Genomic DNA, 17,524 nt, shown 5'->3' on the forward strand with positions numbered 1-17,524 from the left:
ATAGCCGAATGTTGTCTTGGGCGGCGAGCCGGAGCGGCGCCACAGGACGTTCCCACCACGCCGACGGACGCAGCGTCCGTCGAACCGCCGGGTTTCCGGGTGTTTCCGTGTGGGGCCACTTAAAAAAAGGCGCCAACTGTTTAATGGGTACCAATTTTTATGTGTTGCTCACTTTATTTTTCTTAAACAAAAACATGTATACAAAAGTTAAACACAAACTAGAATAAAATAAAAAAAAGTTTTTCTAGGTAAAATGAATAAAAGTCATTGGCATTAGCCTTAAAAATATGGAAAATAAATAAAATAAATGATGGAAAAAACTTAGATAAATTGCACAAGAATTGTACCTTTTCACAATATGACAATTCGCAAGAACAACCACATGGCTTTACATTTTTTTTGACAATGGTATGTTGCATAGTGCTACTTATTTGTGTACAATGGAGATTAATCGTCATATTTCATGTCGATGGTATATGACAAGCGCACCCACACACTCACACAAGCCCACATGCACGAGACACAAACATACACTCAAAGAAAGAATATCCGAGTAGAAAAAGAAAGAAAAAACAAGAAAACACACACAAAAAAGGAAAAAAATGTGATTGAACTAAAATAATACTCCCTCCTTTCCTAAAGAAAACCCTCTCGGTCCCAAAATAATTGTCTCCAGTCTTAACTTTAGTACGAAGTTGAGACACTTATTTTGGGACGAAGATAGTAATTCAGTTGGCCGGATGATACAAAATACGCAAAAATAATGATTGTTGATGATTCCAAAAGTAGATCCTATCCGTTCATGCGTTGTAACCATATGAGGCCCCGCTTGGATTGTGTGTAAAATTAGTGTGTTCCTGGTATTTAGCTTAAGATTGAATTGAATATTGGGCACCACACAAAATTTACATCCAATCTAAAGCGGACATAGGCGGTAAACCTCAACAATGGCATTTTTATCATACTAGATTTAACATCAATTTCAACTAGGATTTCCACATGGTATTAAGAAATGGGTTTGAAGAAGGATTATAATTGCAATTCAAACAAACTAATAGTAAGATCCTCTACTAATTGAACCATATACCCGAAACAGTATCAATCTGGACCTTAATTATGGATATTATGGTCGAGCATTTGATGTAATGATCACTACAATATGTGTTTTAGGAGTGTAAGAGCATCTACAACCACATATGGCAAATCCGGTCCCTCACACGCCCGCGGACGCGCCCGAGCGCGTCCGCGGGCAGTGCCCCGACACGCCACAAATTTCACTACTTGCATCTGGACATCTCATACTAGATTCTTATATCCATACAAAGACATGCAAAAAAAGTAGAACCTATGTACTACGTCGATCTTATCTACTCCTCGTCGGAGATCACGACGATCTCCGTGCCCGGCACCGGCAGCATGGGCGAGAGCTGCAGCTTCGGCTCCTCCGGCTGCTCCGCTTCGAACTCCTCCACCTCTATTGCTGCGTCGAGCTCATAAAAGAGGGCACCGGTCTCCGCCAGCTAACGCCGGAGAAACACCCGGTTGGCCATCACATAGGCCTCATCCTGGATGGACTCCAGGATGATCTGTTGCTCGGCCATCTCGTCGGACTGGGCGACGGCGAACTCCGCCTTGGCCTGCTCCATGTCGAAGGCCGGCACCTGCTGGTCCGGCTCCTCCGCCTCCATTGGAGCCATCTCCTCCTCCTCCTCCCCCAGCTGCTCCTCCTCGTCATCTGGCTCCGGCGAGTCCGGAGGCAGCCCAACAGCGATGCGCGAGACGCGCGCAGCTTACCTCGTCCGGATCTGCTGCCGGATCTCGTAGCGACGCACCGGCGTCAGCATGGCATAGTAGGTGATCTTGCTCTGGACCATGGTGGAGTGCCGGAGCATCTACAGAGCGCTGGAGCGAGAGTGGGGGGATGTGGAAGGGCTCAGACTGGTGGTGCGGAGAGGGGGATGGGTTAGGGTTGCGGGACGCCGGTCGGCTTAAATAGTTAGATGTTGTCTTGGCGGCGAGCCGGAGCGACGCCACGCAACGTTCCCACCGCGCCGATGGACGCAGCGTTCGTTGAACCGCCGGGTTTCCAGGCGTTTCCGTGTGGGGCCACGCAGTCAGGCCGACGTGGCGGGCGTGCCCGGGTGCGCCCGAGCACCCTATCCGTCCCATGTTTGGGCTGGATATGGGGGGTGCCAGTCAGCCTGGGCATTTGAGGGCCGTTTGAGGGGCCCGTCTTGGTCTAAATTTCATGACCGGGCAGCGACCGGGCGGCCTGCCCGGATGTTTGAGACGGGTTTGAGCGGTTCGGTTGTAGATGCTCTAATGCTAGAATATATGTATGCCACTGTTGCAACACACGGGCAATTAGTTAGTTAGAATATAATGATATCAATCGACATTTTTTTACGGTGGCCCCCTCTCTATACCTTAATTCTGGATCTGCCCCATGGTAGGGAATCATTTAAAAGCAGCGAAAGATCGGTTTAAGATAAAAAGGTAAAAGAAAGGGTAGGAGGGGAGCAAATCAATGACCACTCAAAATAAGGCGGCAACTGTTTAATGGGTATCATATTTTTATGTGCCAGTCACTTTTCTTTTCTTGATAAACAAAAACATGTATACAAAAGTTAAACACAAACTAGAATAAAATAAAAAAAATTCTAAGTAAAACGAATAAAAGTCATTTGCATTACTCTTACAAATATGAAAAAAAAAACAAATGATAGCAAAACCTTACATAAGTTGCACAAGAATTGTACCTTTTCATAATATGACAATTCGCAAGAACAAGCACATAGTTGTACTTTTTTTTGACAATGGTCTGTTGCATAGTACTACTTATTTGTGTAGGATGGACATTAATCGACATATTTCATGTCAATGGCCTCCGTCTGAAAATACTAGTCATCAAAATAGATAAAAAAAGATGTATCGAGAACTAAAATATTTTTAAATACATCTCTTTTTATCATTTTTTACGAAAAGTATTTTTGGACGAAGGGAGTATATGGCAAGCGCACCCACAAACTCACACAAGCCCACATGCACGGGACATAGACATACACTCAAAGAAAGAATATCCGAGTAGAAAAAGAAAGAAAAAACAAGCAAACACACACAAAAAAGGAAAAAAATGTGATTGAACTAAAATAATACTCCCTTCTTCCCTAAAAAAAACTTCCTCCGTTTCAAGATAAGTGTCTCAAGTCTTAACTTTAATACAAAGTTGGAACATTTATTTTAAGACAGAGGTAGTAATTCAGTTGACCGGAAGATAAAAAAAACCACAAAAATAATGGTTGTTGACGATTCCAAAAGTAGATCCTATCCGTTCATGCGTTGTAATCATATGAGGCCCCAGTTGGATTGGGTGTAAGAGCATCTACAACCAAATATGGCAAATCCGGACCCTCACACGCCAGACATCTTATACTAGATTCTTATATTCAGACATCTTATACTAGATTCTTATATCCATACAAAGACATGCAAAAGAAGTAGAACCTACGTTCTACGTTAATCCTATCTACTCCTCGTCGGAAATCACGATAATCTCCCTGCCCGGCTCCGGCGGCATGGGTGGCAGCTGCAGCTCCGGCTCCTTCGGCTGCTCCGCTCCGGCCTCCTCCGTCTCTATCTCCGCATAGAGCTCGTCGAAGAGCGCGTCGGTCTCCGCCTGCTAACGCCAGAGGAGCGTCCGGTTGGCCTCCAAGTAGGCCTCATTGTAGATGGACTCTAGGATGGCCTAATGCTCGGCCATCTCGTCAGACTGGGCGACGGCGAACTTCGCCTCCGCCTGCTCTATATTAAAGGCCGACACCTGCTGGTCAGGCTCCTCCGCCCTCCATCATAGCCATTTCCTCCTCCTCCTCTTCCCCCGGCCGCCCCTCCTCCTCCTCTTCCCCCAGCTGCTCCTCCTCCTCCTCCGGCTCCGGCGAGTCCGGAGGCAGCCCGACAGCGATGCGGGAGAAGCGCGCGGCTTCCCTTGCCCAGATCTGCTGTTGGATCTCGTAGCGGTGCTCTGGTTTCAGCATGGTATACTGGGTGATCTTGCTCTGAACCATGCTGGAGTGCCGGAGCGTGTGCAGAGCGCCGGAGCGAGAGTGGGAGGACGTGGAAGGGCTCAGACAGGTGGCGCGGAGAGGGGGATGGGTTTGGGTTGCGGGACGCGGCCGGCTTAAATAGCCGGATGTTGTCTTGGGCGGCGAGCCGGAGCGGCGCCACACGACGTTCCCACCACGCCGACGGACGCAGCGTCCGTCGAACCGCCGGGTTTCCGGGCGTTTTCGTGTGGGGCCACTTAAAAAAAGGCGCCAACTGTTTAATGGGTACCAATTTTTTATGTGTTGCTCACTTTATTTTTCTTAAACAAAAACATGTATACAAAAGTTAAACACAAACTAGAATAAAATAAAAAAAGTTTTTCTAGGTAAAATGAATAAAAGTCATTGGCATTAGCCTTAAAAATATGGAAAATAAATAAAATAAATGATGGAAAAAACTTAGATAAATTGCACAAGAATTGTACCTTTTCACAATATGACAATTCGCAAGAACAAGCACATGGCCTTACATTTTTTTTGACAATGGTATGTTGCATAGTGCTACTTATTTGTGTACAATGGAGATTAATCGTCATATTTCATGTCGATGGTATATGACAAGCGCACCCACACACTCACACAAGCCCACATGCACGAGACACAAACATACACTCAAAGAAAGAATATCCGAGTAGAAAAAGAAAGAAAAAACAAGGAAACACACACAAAAAAGGAAAAAAATGTGATTGAACTAAAATAATACTCCCACCTTTCCTAAAAAAAACCCTCTCGGTCCCAAAATAATTGTCTCCAGTCTTAACTTTAGTACGAAGTTGAGACACTTATTTTGGGACGAAGATAGTAATTCAGTTGGCCGGATGATACAAAATACGCAAAAATAATGATTGTTGATGATTCCAAAAGTAGATCCTATCCGTTCATGCGTTGTAACCATATGAGGCCCCGCTTGGATTGTGTGTAAAATTAGTGTGTTCCTGGTATTTAGCTTAAGATTGAATTGAATATTGGGCACCACACAAAATTTACATCCAATCTAAAGCGGACATAGGCGGTAAACCTCAACAATGGCATTTTTATCATACTAGATTTAACATCAATTTCAACTAGGATTTCCACATGGTATTAAGAAATGGGTTTGAAGAAGGATTATAATTGCAATTCAAACAAACTAATAGTAAGATCCTCTACTAATTGAACCATATACCCGAAACAGTATCAATCTGGACCTTAATTATGGATATCATCGTCGAGCATTTGATGTAATGATCACTACAATATGTGTTTTAGGAGTGTAAGAGCATCTACAACCACATATGGCAAATCCGGTCCCTCACACGCCCGCGGACGCGCCCGAGCGCGTCCGCGGGCAGTGCCCCGGCACGCCACAAATTTCACTACTTGCATCTGGACATCTCATACTAGATTCTTATATCCATACAAAGACATGCAAAAGAAGTAGAACCTACATACTACGTCGATCTTATCTACTCCTCGTCGGAGATCACGACGATCTCCGTGCCCGGCTCCGGCAGCATGGGTGAGAGCTGCAGCTTCGGCTCCTCCGGCTGCTCCGCTTCGAACTCCTCCACCTCTATTGCTGCGTCGAGCTCATAAAAGAGGGCACCGGTCTCCGCCAGCTAACGCCGGAGAAACACCCGGTTGGCCATCACATAGGCCTCATCCTGGATGGACTCCAGGATGATCTGTTGCTCGGCCATCTCGTCGGACTGGGCGACGGCGAACTCCGCCTCGGCCTGCTCCACGTCGAAGGCCGGCACCTGCTGGTCCGGCTCCTCCGCCTCCATTGGAGCCATCTCCTCCTCCTCCTCCCCCAGCTGCTCCTCCTCGTCATCTGGCTCCGGCGAGTCCGGAGGCAGCCCGACAGCGATGCGGCAGACGCGCGCAGCTTACCTCGTCCGGATCTGCTGCCGGATCTCGTAGCGACGCACCGGCGTCAGCATGGCATAGTAGGTGATCTTGCTCTGGACCATGGTGGAGTGCCGGAGCATCTACAGAGCGCTGGAGCGAGAGTGGGGGGATGTGGAAGGGCTCAGACTGGTGGCGCGGAGAGGGGGATGGGTTAGGGTTGCGGGACGCCGGTCGGCTTAAATAGTCAGATGTTGTCTTGGGCGACGAGCCGGAGCGACGCCACGCAACGTTCCCACCGCGCCGATGGACGCAGCGTCCGTTGAACCGCCGGGTTTCCAGGCGTTTCCGTGTGGGGCCACGCAGTCAGGCCGACGTGGCGGGCGTGCCCGGGTGCGCCCGAGCACCCTATCCGTCTCATGTTTGGGCTGGATATGGGGGGTGCCAGTCAGCCTGGGCATTTGAGGGCCGTTTGAGGGGCCCGTCTGGGTCCAAATTTCATGACCGGGCAGCGACCGGGCGGCCTGCCCGGATGTTTGAGACGGGTTTGAGCGGTTCGGTTGTAGATGCTCTAATGCTAGAATATATGTATGCCACCGTTGCAACACACGGGCAATTAGTTAGTTAGAATATAATGATATCAATCGACATTTTTTTACGGTGGCCCCCTCTCTATACCTTAATTCTGGATCTGCCCCATGGTAGGGAATCATTTAAAAGCAGCGAAAGATCGGTTTAAGATAAAAAGGTAAAAGAAAGGGGAGGAGGGAAGCAAATCAATGACCACTCAAAATAAGGCGGCAACTGTTTAATGGGTAACATATTTTTATGTGCCAGTCACTTTTCTTTTCTTGATAAACAAAAACATGTATACAAAAGTTAAACACAAACTAGAATAAAATAAAAAATTCTAAGTAAAACGAATAAAAGTCATTTGCATTACTCTTACAAATATGAAAAAAAAACAAATGATAGCAAAACCTTACATAAGTTGCACAAGAATTGTACCTTTTCATAATATGACAATTCGCAAGAACAAGCACATAGTTGTACTTTTTTTTGACAATGGTCTGTTGCATAGTACTACTTATTTGTGTAGGATGGACATTAATCAACATATTTCATGTCGATGGCCTCCGTCTGAAAATACTAGTCATCAAAATGGATAAAAAAATGTATCAAGAACTAAAATATTTTTAAATACATCTCTTTTTATCCATTTTTTATGACAAGTATTTTCGGACGAAGGGAGTATATGGCAAGCGCACCCACAAACTCACACAAGCCCACATGCACGGGACACAGACATACACTCAAAGAAAGAATATCCGAGTAGAAAAAGAAAGAAAAAACAAGCAAACACACACAAAAAAGGAAAAAAATGTGATTGAACTAAAATAATACTCCCTCCTTCCCTAAAAAAACTTCCTCCGTTTCAAGATAAGTGTCTCAAGTCTTAACTTTAATACAAAATTGGCACACTTATTTTGGGACGGAGGTAGTAATTCAGTTGGCCGGAAGATAAAAAAACACAAAAATAATGGTTGTTGATGATTCCAAAAGTAGATCCTATCCGTTCATGCGTTGTAATCATATGAGGCCCCAGTTGGATTGGGTGTAAGAGCATCTACAACCAAATATGGCAAATCCGGACCCTCACATGCCAGACATTTTAGACTAGATTCTTATATTCAGACATCTTATACTAGATTCTTATATCGGTATAAAGACATGCAAAAGAAGTAGAACCTACGTTCTACGTCGATCCTATCTACTCCTCGTCGGAAATCACGATAATCTCCCTGCCCGGCTCCGGCAGCATGGGTGGCAGCTGCAGCTCCGGCTCCTTCGGCTGCTCCGCTTCGGCCTCCTCCGTCTCTATCTCCGCATAGAGCTCGTCGAAGAGCGCGTCGGTCTCCGCCTGCTAATGCCAGAGGAGCGTCCGGTTGGCCTCCAAGTATTCCTCATTCTAGATGGACTCCAGGATGGCCTGCTGCTCGGCCATCTCGTCAGACTGGGCGAAGGCGAACTCCGCCTCCGCCTGCTCCATATTGAAGGCCGACACCTGCTGGTCCGGCTCCTCCGCCCTCCATCATAGCCATTTCCTCCTCCTCCTCTAGCCCCGGCCGCCCCTCCTTCTCCTCTTCCCCTAGCTGCTCCTCCTCCTCCTCCGGCTCCGGCGAGTCCGGAGGCAGCCCGGCAGCGATGCGGGAGAAGCGCGCGGCTTCCCTTGCCCAGATCTGCTGTTGGATCTCGTAGTGGTGCTCCGGTGTCAGCATGGTATACTAGGTGATCTTGCTCTGAACCATGCTGGAGTGCCGGAGCGTGTGCAGAGCGCCGGAGCGAGAGTGGGAGGACGTGGAAGGGCTCAGACAGGTGGCGCAGAGAGGGGGATGGGTTAGGGTTGCGGGACGCGGCCGGCTTAAATAGCCGGATGTTGTCTTGGGCGGCGAGCCGGAGCGGCGCCACACGACGTTCCCACCACGCCGACGGACGCGACGTCCGTCGAACCGCCGGGTTTCCGGGCGTTTCCGTGTGGGGCCACGCCGTCAGGCCGACGTGGCGGGCGTGCTCGGGTGCGCCCAGGCGCCCCCATATCCGCCCCATATTTGGGCTGGATATAGGGGGTGCCGGTCAGCCCGGGCGTTTGAGGACCGTTTGAGGGGCCCGTCTGGGTTCAAATTTCGTGATCGGGCAGCGATCGGGTGGCCTGCCCGGGCGTTTGAGACGGATTTGAAGGGTCCGGTTGTAGATGCTCTAACACTAGAATCCTGGATCCCTCTTTATATATATGCCCCTGTTGCAACACACGGGCAATTAGTTAGTTAGGATATAATGATATCAATCGACATTTTTTTAACGGTGGCCCCCTCTTTATACCTAAATCCTGGATCTGCCCCAAGGTAGGGAATCTTTTTAAAGCAGCGGAAGATCGGTTTAATATAAAAAGATAAAAGAAAGGAGGGGCAAATCAATGGCCACTTAAAATAAGGCGGCAACTCTTTAATCTGTATCATATTTTTATGTGCCGATCACTTTTCTTTTCTTGATATAAACAAAAACATGTATACAAAAGTTAAACACAAACTAGAATAAGATAAAAAAATCTAAGTAAAACGAATAAATGTCATTGGCACTACCCTTACAAATATGAAAAATAAATAAAACAAATGATAGCAAAAACTTACATAAGTTGCACAAGAATTGTACCTTTTCATTATATGACAATTCGGAGAAACAAGCACATAGTTGTACATTTTTTTTGACAATGGTCTGTTGCATAGTACTACTTATTTGTGTATGATGGACGTTAATCGACATGTTTCATGTCGATGGCCTTCGTCCGAAAATACTTGTCATCAAAATGGATAAATAGAGATGTACCTAGAACTAAAATACATCTAGATACATTCTTTTTTATTCACTTTGATGACAAGTATTTTCGAACGAAGGGAGTATATAATAAGCGCACCCACACTCACACAAGCCCACATGCACGAGACACAAACATACACTTAAAGAAAGGATATCCGAGTAGGAAAAGAAAGAAAAAAAGAACAAGCAAACACACACAAAGAAGGAAAAAAATGGTTGAACTAAAGTTGAGAGTTGAGGCACTTACTTTGGGACAGAGGTAGTAATTCACTTGGCCGGATGATATGAAACCATATGAGGGTCCGCTTGGATTGTGTGTAAAATTAGTGTGTTCCCCGGTATTTAGCTCAAGATTAAATTGAATATTGGGCAGCACACAAAATTTACATCCAATCTTCCCACACAAAAAAAATGTACATCCAATCTAAAGCGGACATAGGCGGTAAACTTTGATTGGTTCATTATGTGTGACGGAGGAAGGTGGGCCAAAGAAAGCTTAATTTAATGGTCGACAGGTCGATTGAGGCCCAACCAAATCAGCCGCGGAACCTCGGGGATCTTATTCCGGGGTCATGTCTAAATCCTGGTGAGCTGTCTGTGGAGGCCGGTGAGTGTGAGCCGTGAGGAAGCATACACTCATCACGCTCCGCTCCCTCCCGCCTCTCCAACCTAAATTAATCCGGTGGCCAAGTGGCAAAATGCCAGGATATTTTTCTTCCTTTTTCGGGAAACAATGATGCCGGGTTGACACGGAGTGATGTGACGGCGACGAGGAAATAGTGAAAATTACTATATTCTCTTTTGCCCATATTAATTGACGCTGTTTAACACAACTTTATACTGCACTAGAGCAGCGTAAATTAATATGGATTGAATCGAAAATACAAAGGTGAACATGGATCCGCGCGCACCCATGTAAATAGTAAATTCATAAAAAATACTAGAAAAAATAAAAAAATTCTGAAATTTCGCGGTATGAATCTTAGTCGACCATTCTACTCACGTGTGAAGTTTCATGATGTATTAACACCCATGGTGTTCTTAGTGAAGAAAATACGAATGCGATCATACTATTCATTAAACATTGTTTTATAATATAGCTTCGATTAGCTTTGCTTTTGTCATTTTTGCCCAGATTACCACGTACGTGATTTCTTCGTGAAACTTCATATGCGAGTATACCGGTTGATTATGTATATTTAAAAAATAAATTCAGATTTTTTGATTTTTTCTAATTCTTTTTTGAATTTACTATTCATAAAAGTTGCGCGCGCATCCATGTTCACCAAATCCGCGTCCGGATTGAATGGAGTAACAAAATACAACTGTGGTAGGCCGGTGAGAGTGAGTCACGAGGAAGCAGGTGCTGAGTGCACTTATCACCCCGGCCCTCTCCATCTTAGATTAATCATAGAAGAATCTTAGATTAATCATGTGGCCAGTGGTGAGATGACAGGCTGGCAAGTGATGTGCCCCTTAAGGTAGTACTCCCTCGAAGTTAAAAACACTCTTATATTACGGGACGGATGGAGTAGTAGATATTTGTATCATGGATGACTGTTTCTAAAAAATTGGGTCTTGTCTTTCTGATAAAATCCTTAGAAGAAAAGGATGAATCGAAACATTGCGACTACGGCAAAACTCGGGATAAAGTACCTATGTGGTTGTATTACGTATACTTACATGTTGTGCAATGGGTACATCATTCATCCGGGTTTATAAGTTTCTTCATATTTTGCGTTAAACTTTTGACCAAAAATTTGACTAGGAAGACACAAGTCACAAAAAATATATTATTGAATTTGTATTTGAAAGGAAGTCTACAATGATGATATTATTTTTAGTATTATAAACCGACCTTAAAAAATATAGAGCTATCTGAAAAATTGGACGCAAGTTGTTAACTGAGTTACTACCAAAACAAAGAAAATTACGCGTGAGTGGATATGAACGAAAGAGCTTAGACCTTAGAGGAGAGGGGTAGACGTGTAGCTCGGTGAGACAAAGGACGTGGAGCACACGCGCTTTTGCTTGCGAATGCGATGCAGGTGGGTGATTAACCCTGGCTGGCCGGTTACCCGCCACCGCCAGTAATCATCCAACTAAACAAGCGGTGAGTGTTAGCAGAAATTACTATAATAAACCAAGAGACGAAGTGGAACGCGCGCCATGAAGCTGCCTCCTTCTGCTGGCGCCAGGTAACCACCTACGACTTGCTTATATATACTCCCCGTCTCAGTTCTCATTTTTCTCAGACAAAACCTCCACCGATCCATCGATCAAACCTCTCTACACAGCTGCTGATTCTTCCAGTACTCCACACTTACAAGCAGCAGAGATCCTCAACCTAGATGCCGTCTGGTCAGGAGGAGCAGCGGCACAGGACGGTGAGGTCGGAGCCGCCGAAGCGGCCCGCGGGGCGGACCAAGTTCCAGGAGACGCGCCACCCGCTGTACCGCGGCGTGCGCCAGCGGGGGCCCGCCGGGCGGTGGGTCTGCGAGGTGCGCGTGCTCGGGATGAGGGGCTCCAGGCTCTGGCTCGGCACCTTCGTCACCGCCGAGATGGCGGCGCGCGCCCACGACGCCGCCGTGCTCGCGCTCTCCGGCCGCAAAGCCTGCCTCAACTTCGCCGACTCCGCCTGGCGGATGCTGCCTGTGCTCGCGGCCGGCTCCTTCGGCTTCGGCAGCGCGCGGGAGATCAAGACCGCCGTCGCCGTCGCCGTCCTCGCGTTCCAGCGGCAGCAGATCGTTCTTCCAGCCGCGTGCCCGGCGGCGGAGCCGGCCGTCGCCCCGAGCGGCGCGCTGTTCTCCATGTCGTCAGGCGACTTGCTGGAGCTCGACGACGAGGAGTGGTTTGGCGGCATGGTTGCCGGGTCGTACTACGAGAGCTTGGCGCAGGGGATGCTCGTGGAGCCGCCGGACGCCGGAGCCTGGCGAGAGGACAGCGAGCACAGCGGCGTGGCGGAGACGCAGACGCCGTTGTGGAGCTAATCGTTCAGCTAAGCACAGCACAGTTGTACTGTACATATTAGTACTAGTTGTGTTGTGTTCTTCCCACAGAGTAGGCAGTTTGTTTCTTCATTGTGTATAGCAATTTTTCGGTTTCTATTTTTGGGAGAAAGGACTACTACGTCCTTTTCCATTTACAGGGCTCAATTCAAAAATCTGACCAATCAAAGTAGATGATGAGTGGTGAAATATTTTTCGTGATTTGTAAAAGCACTCAATTAATGCATTTGTTTAAAAAAATTATGTTTATCAATGCATTAATTATAATGCATGCATGCATGAAGTAGATGATGAGTATTGATCAAGTCTCTCATAATCCTTGCATGCAATGAATTAATGCACTTTGAAATCTGAGCATGTGATGGAAACAATCAAATTGAGACTTATAAAACGGAAAACCGAAATTTTTGAGATAAGCCTTATAAACCGGGAAGGAGGGAGTAGATTGCTTATTTACACCCATCAATTATTATTGTCCATGAATCCAAATCAAATAGAGCATTAGTTTGAGAAAAGAAACGTATCAAATATTTTATGAAAAGAAAAAGATACATCGAACAACGTCACTGTTGGTTGACAGCTTGTGAAAATGATGGATTTGGACGGCTTGCAAATTGATTCCAAAAGTAGAAGGTACTACACCCCGCACTATTTTTTTTAGGAACTCCATACTGTATTCGTCCATTTGTGCTGACCAGAACTGGCAAGCGGCAACCGGAAAAAAGAGTAGATACAAAGAACGGGCAACCGAACTACCCTAGCGACGACACGTACTAATTTGGAAATTCAAACTATGAACAATTGGACCTACATGCAATCATTTTTTAACAATAATCTATTGTTTGAGAAAAATATGGTCTTTTTTTGAGCGGTAAACAGTAAAACAATTGTTTTACGGTATTTTCAGATATAAGTATCAAATGGAATAAGATAAGTACATGAAAGAAAAAGAAAAAAAAGAAGATAAACAAGGGGTGCAACTATGCAGTGAGATTATGAAATCAACTTTCTGACATCAGCTTCATAGATGTGAGCCAATCCAATCCTTCGAAGCATCTAAATTCTTGCTTTTTATCCCGGGCTTCAGATGGGAGAGATGTTACTTGAGCATGAATTTTCAGAAATTCCTATTCGACGCATTCTGCGTCAAGATGTCCCTACTTCGCACAGGAGCTCGAGCGATCGCTCCGACTGGGCCGGCCCGTTTAAGCGTTCCTGGTTTTGGGAACCTTCTAGAGGTTCTAGCCGGTTTTTTCTGGTTTTGCAAACCTTCTAGAAGGTTCCCTAAACCGGGTTTTTTCTTTTACCGGTTTTATTGTTTGTTTTTTGGTTTTTGACGATTTTTTCCATATTTTTTGTTTTTCTGTTAAATTTTCTTCTTTTTTTCTTTCTTTCTTTTCTTCTTCCTTTTCTGTTTCTTTTTATTCATTTTTACTTTATTTTCTATTTTCACGTTTTTTCCTTTTTCAAAAAGTTCATGTTTCAAGATTGTTCGGAATTTGTAAAAAATGATCATGCTTTTAGAAAATGTTCAGTTTCTTAGAAAATGGAAGTGTTTTAATAAGTTGTTCATAAATTCAAAAAATGAGCGCTTGTGTCTGTATTGATGTTCAAAAAAAAAAAAGAAATATGATTTTATTTTTTACAGGGTATTTTTTTAGGGTATTTTTACAGGGTATGAAGATGTGAAGTTGATGACGGCAGCGACGGCCCGGTCCCAACATGGCTTTAGAACCGTGCAAGCCCACGTACACGAATATACGGCCCATGGGCTATGTCATACGTCCCACCACCCACATCCGACACGTCAGTTCGGTTGCACTGAAAAAAAAGAAGCCCAGTTCGGCTCGAACGCCGTGCCGCCGCACCCGCACCCTGCTGGCTGACCAGTCCTTGCCCTCTGAACGGTTTCTCATATACACGCGCATACACTCACCCCTATGAACGCACACCTGCACACCCTACCCCTATGAGCACTCTTGTAACCCCTATACTCATCAAATACAATCAAGCAGTACATAGAATTTTACCTCCATCAAGAGGGCCCGAACCTGGGTAAATATTATGTCCCACTTGTCCCTTGTTACCATCAATCCTCATACACACAGTTCGGGACCCCCTACCCGAGATCTGCCGGTTTTGACACCGACAAGAACAGATGCCGGAGCAAATTTGCGGGTCGGCGTTGGATATGTCCTAATGTGGATAACCCTGTTTCTTGTTCCGTTTACACAGTAGTTCTCTCTCCTACTTTGTGATAATAGGATGGACAATGTTGTAATTTTCATTTCATAGGAAACAAAAGCTTTCACTCTGCATCTAAGAATACTTATAGAACCTATATTCAGTTTATAGTTTTCAAACAAACTACGCCCTAATTTAAAGTATTTACCTCGCCTTTTGATAGAAACAAAATTGATCACATGACCTCAAAAATAATTCGATCACATCGTCACATATGGATAGGCGAGTACATATATTTGTATAAAATATTTCAACAATTGACTTAAATTTGTACAAAAAATCAAAGAAATTATCTCAGGAAGATGTAGTCAGAACCTAAGCTATAAATTGGTCTCAGAAACAAAACTCACAGCATGATGGATTTTCAGTGTGACATGTGATCCCATAAAGATATGGTCAAACACGAGCTCCACAAAATGATCTCAGAAGCAAGTATAAACAAAAATGAATAGCGGCTTTAAATTTGTACAAAATAAAGAAGATAGATTATATTGGATACATATCTCGAACACTGCAAAACAGATATATGTACCTAGAATAACTCACACACTATGTCAACAATAACAGACAAGTCACGAGATTGAGAGTCATAATAATTGCATTGTCCGATAATAAACTCACCACTGATTTGAACTTTCACAAGCAACAATCAGTGTCCAAAAAGCCTAACAGTGTGTTAAATAAAACTTGAGAAAACACTACCCCAAAAATCGTTAAATTAGGATTAGGGGTCAATGGCCCCCTCCCCCTTTTTCCAATAGTTATTTCTATTGAAGCAATTGTATCTTATAGTCATCATTTGTATCTGTAATCACATCTAAAAGTGAAGAGCCGCTATCACACATTGTGCTCCGAGTACAAACACGACGATGAAGATCAAAATGAGGATACCGGCTAATGCCGAAGTCTTCATGGTAGTAGTGCCCATTCCTCCGGACTACATCGTAGACTAACCTATGTGAACACGGAGACTGCAATTGTACTCGCCCAGAAATACTTGTCGAAGAAATGGATAAAAATGGATGTATCTTCTAATATACACATGATTGTAATATATTCCTAAGTAGCAGATTAGTCAATATGCCTAGTCATATGTCTTACATAATGGTATAATGAGATCACATGAAAGAAGATCAATAACCAAGATATTAAGTGAGAAGATCTACATGAAAGGTGTATCCTTCCATACATGGATAGATGGCATCACTACATACTAATGTCCAGATTAAGTGAAGAGACATAGCATGAATACCCAACAAACCACATAACATGAAAAAGATGGTATACTCCACACACAGCTAGAAGGCACGGACTATTCGTTAAATAAATAAATAGACTCATTCGATAAGTATACATGCTTTTAGTTTTGGATAGTGCATTGTACAAGTGGTTGGTAGCTAGAAGAAGCAATGAGAGGGACCATGTTAAATAAATAAACAAGTGTCGTGTCTATCCGGAAATTCACTGGCGTGCTCGTCCGCGTTTGCTCACGGTATCTTCGAGCGTTGTTTCGCGATGGGATCTGGAATGGTTGTTGTAGTCAAGGCGTATACGATTGATAGTTAATGCGTACGGGTGGCACGGAGTGGTGACGCTCGTCAGGTGAGGGTGGACGGACGTACATGACAAAGGGACGACGTCGAGGTACTGTACCAACGTGGGACAAGATCGCCATACTTAGAGCACTTAATGCAAAGTCCCCGGACCGCACCGGTGATCAAGCAAGCATTAGGAAAGGAAGGTGATATGAAAAGATCTCCATACTTAGAGCACTGAATGCAAATTCTCGCTCCACCTTCATTTTTGATGAAATACAGACGAACACCATATTTGACAAAGCTGACATACCATGGCAAGTACGTAACGCACGGGAATGGTCATGATACATTCAGAAAAACAAACATACAGATAGCAGCTCACCTTGATAAATGGCAGTCTTTTATTATTGGAATAGTTTTACTGATTAATGGCTACGGAGCCCTCAACATTACAAGACACTGCAGAACCCTTACGCCTACGGAACCATCCACAACACAACAGACTATACAGGATTTCTAAATGGAAAGCTGATCCAAAGTTGCATTTTCAACAACATGCAACACCACTTTGGGTTTGTTGCAGGTGTTCTTCTTGTGTCCGCCAACACCGCAGTTTGAGCATTTTGCCTCCTTCCTTTCTTTGCGAGGAAGATCACCCCTGTGTGGACATGTGTGGTACTCATGTGACCTGCCCCATGGCATATACTGCAGAAACGAGTACGTTTGCTTGTCCCACAACCATCAGGAGCTTTTCCATATGGCGCTTGCTTGCATTTTTTGCTCTTTGCGCCTCAGTCATCATACGGAGGCTTGTCCCAGCAGGTAGTTGGTCGGCCTGGTTTACGCTTTCGTTCTGGAGGCTTTAAGCTGATGAAATTCCCAACTGCACTACCTTCGGCATCACTCTCTCTGTGACTTTCTACTGGATGTGCTGGAATCGGCTCTTTTTCTTTCCCCTTATCTGAATGCATTCTGTCTTCAAGCCCCATCCCGTCACGCACGCTGGCCATGGACGTCAGTGTATCCATTGCTCTCTTCAGTATATCCATTGCACATTCATATGTCAATGTGTTGGCATCACCAAGCCGGACAACTTCAAGGGCATGAGTGTATAGATTCAAGGGTCTGAATGTTATTGAGTTGAGACTAATCTTATCTTTCTGAAGGTGTGCCAGATGTTCTGGCAACACATCCTTTGCATCCTTTGTCCAGCGTTTGAGAATGTGCTTGCTGGTATCTGATCCATTCCAAGGACATCAAGGACCTACACAACAACATTTCACAAGTGTTTTATATTGTTAGCTGTGCTCAAGCGACAATAACCTTGTGTTTCTTGCTGCACACAGAACCAATGAGAATCAAGAAGAAAGAAAACAAAGATACTATACTTTCATGGATGTGGTTCACTGGTAAATTATACTACCGAGCG

The 17,524-nt window shown here is 44.8% G+C and overlaps 1 protein-coding gene across 1 annotated transcript; it reads left to right on the forward strand.

The window, feature by feature from the left end:
* The first annotated feature begins 11,534 nt into the window (after positions 1-11,534).
* Positions 11,535-12,504, forward strand: LOC123107465 (dehydration-responsive element-binding protein 1B). The gene has a single exon (XM_044529449.1). The coding sequence runs from the start codon at positions 11,657-11,659 to the stop codon at positions 12,293-12,295; it is 639 nt and encodes a 212-aa protein (XP_044385384.1). The 5' UTR covers positions 11,535-11,656; the 3' UTR covers positions 12,296-12,504.
* The last annotated feature ends 5,020 nt before the right edge of the window (positions 12,505-17,524 follow it).

The sequence above is a fragment of the Triticum aestivum genome, chromosome 5A (genome assembly GCF_018294505.1).
Source record: "Triticum aestivum cultivar Chinese Spring chromosome 5A, IWGSC CS RefSeq v2.1, whole genome shotgun sequence".
NCBI classification, from domain to species: Eukaryota; Viridiplantae; Streptophyta; class Magnoliopsida; order Poales; family Poaceae; genus Triticum; species Triticum aestivum.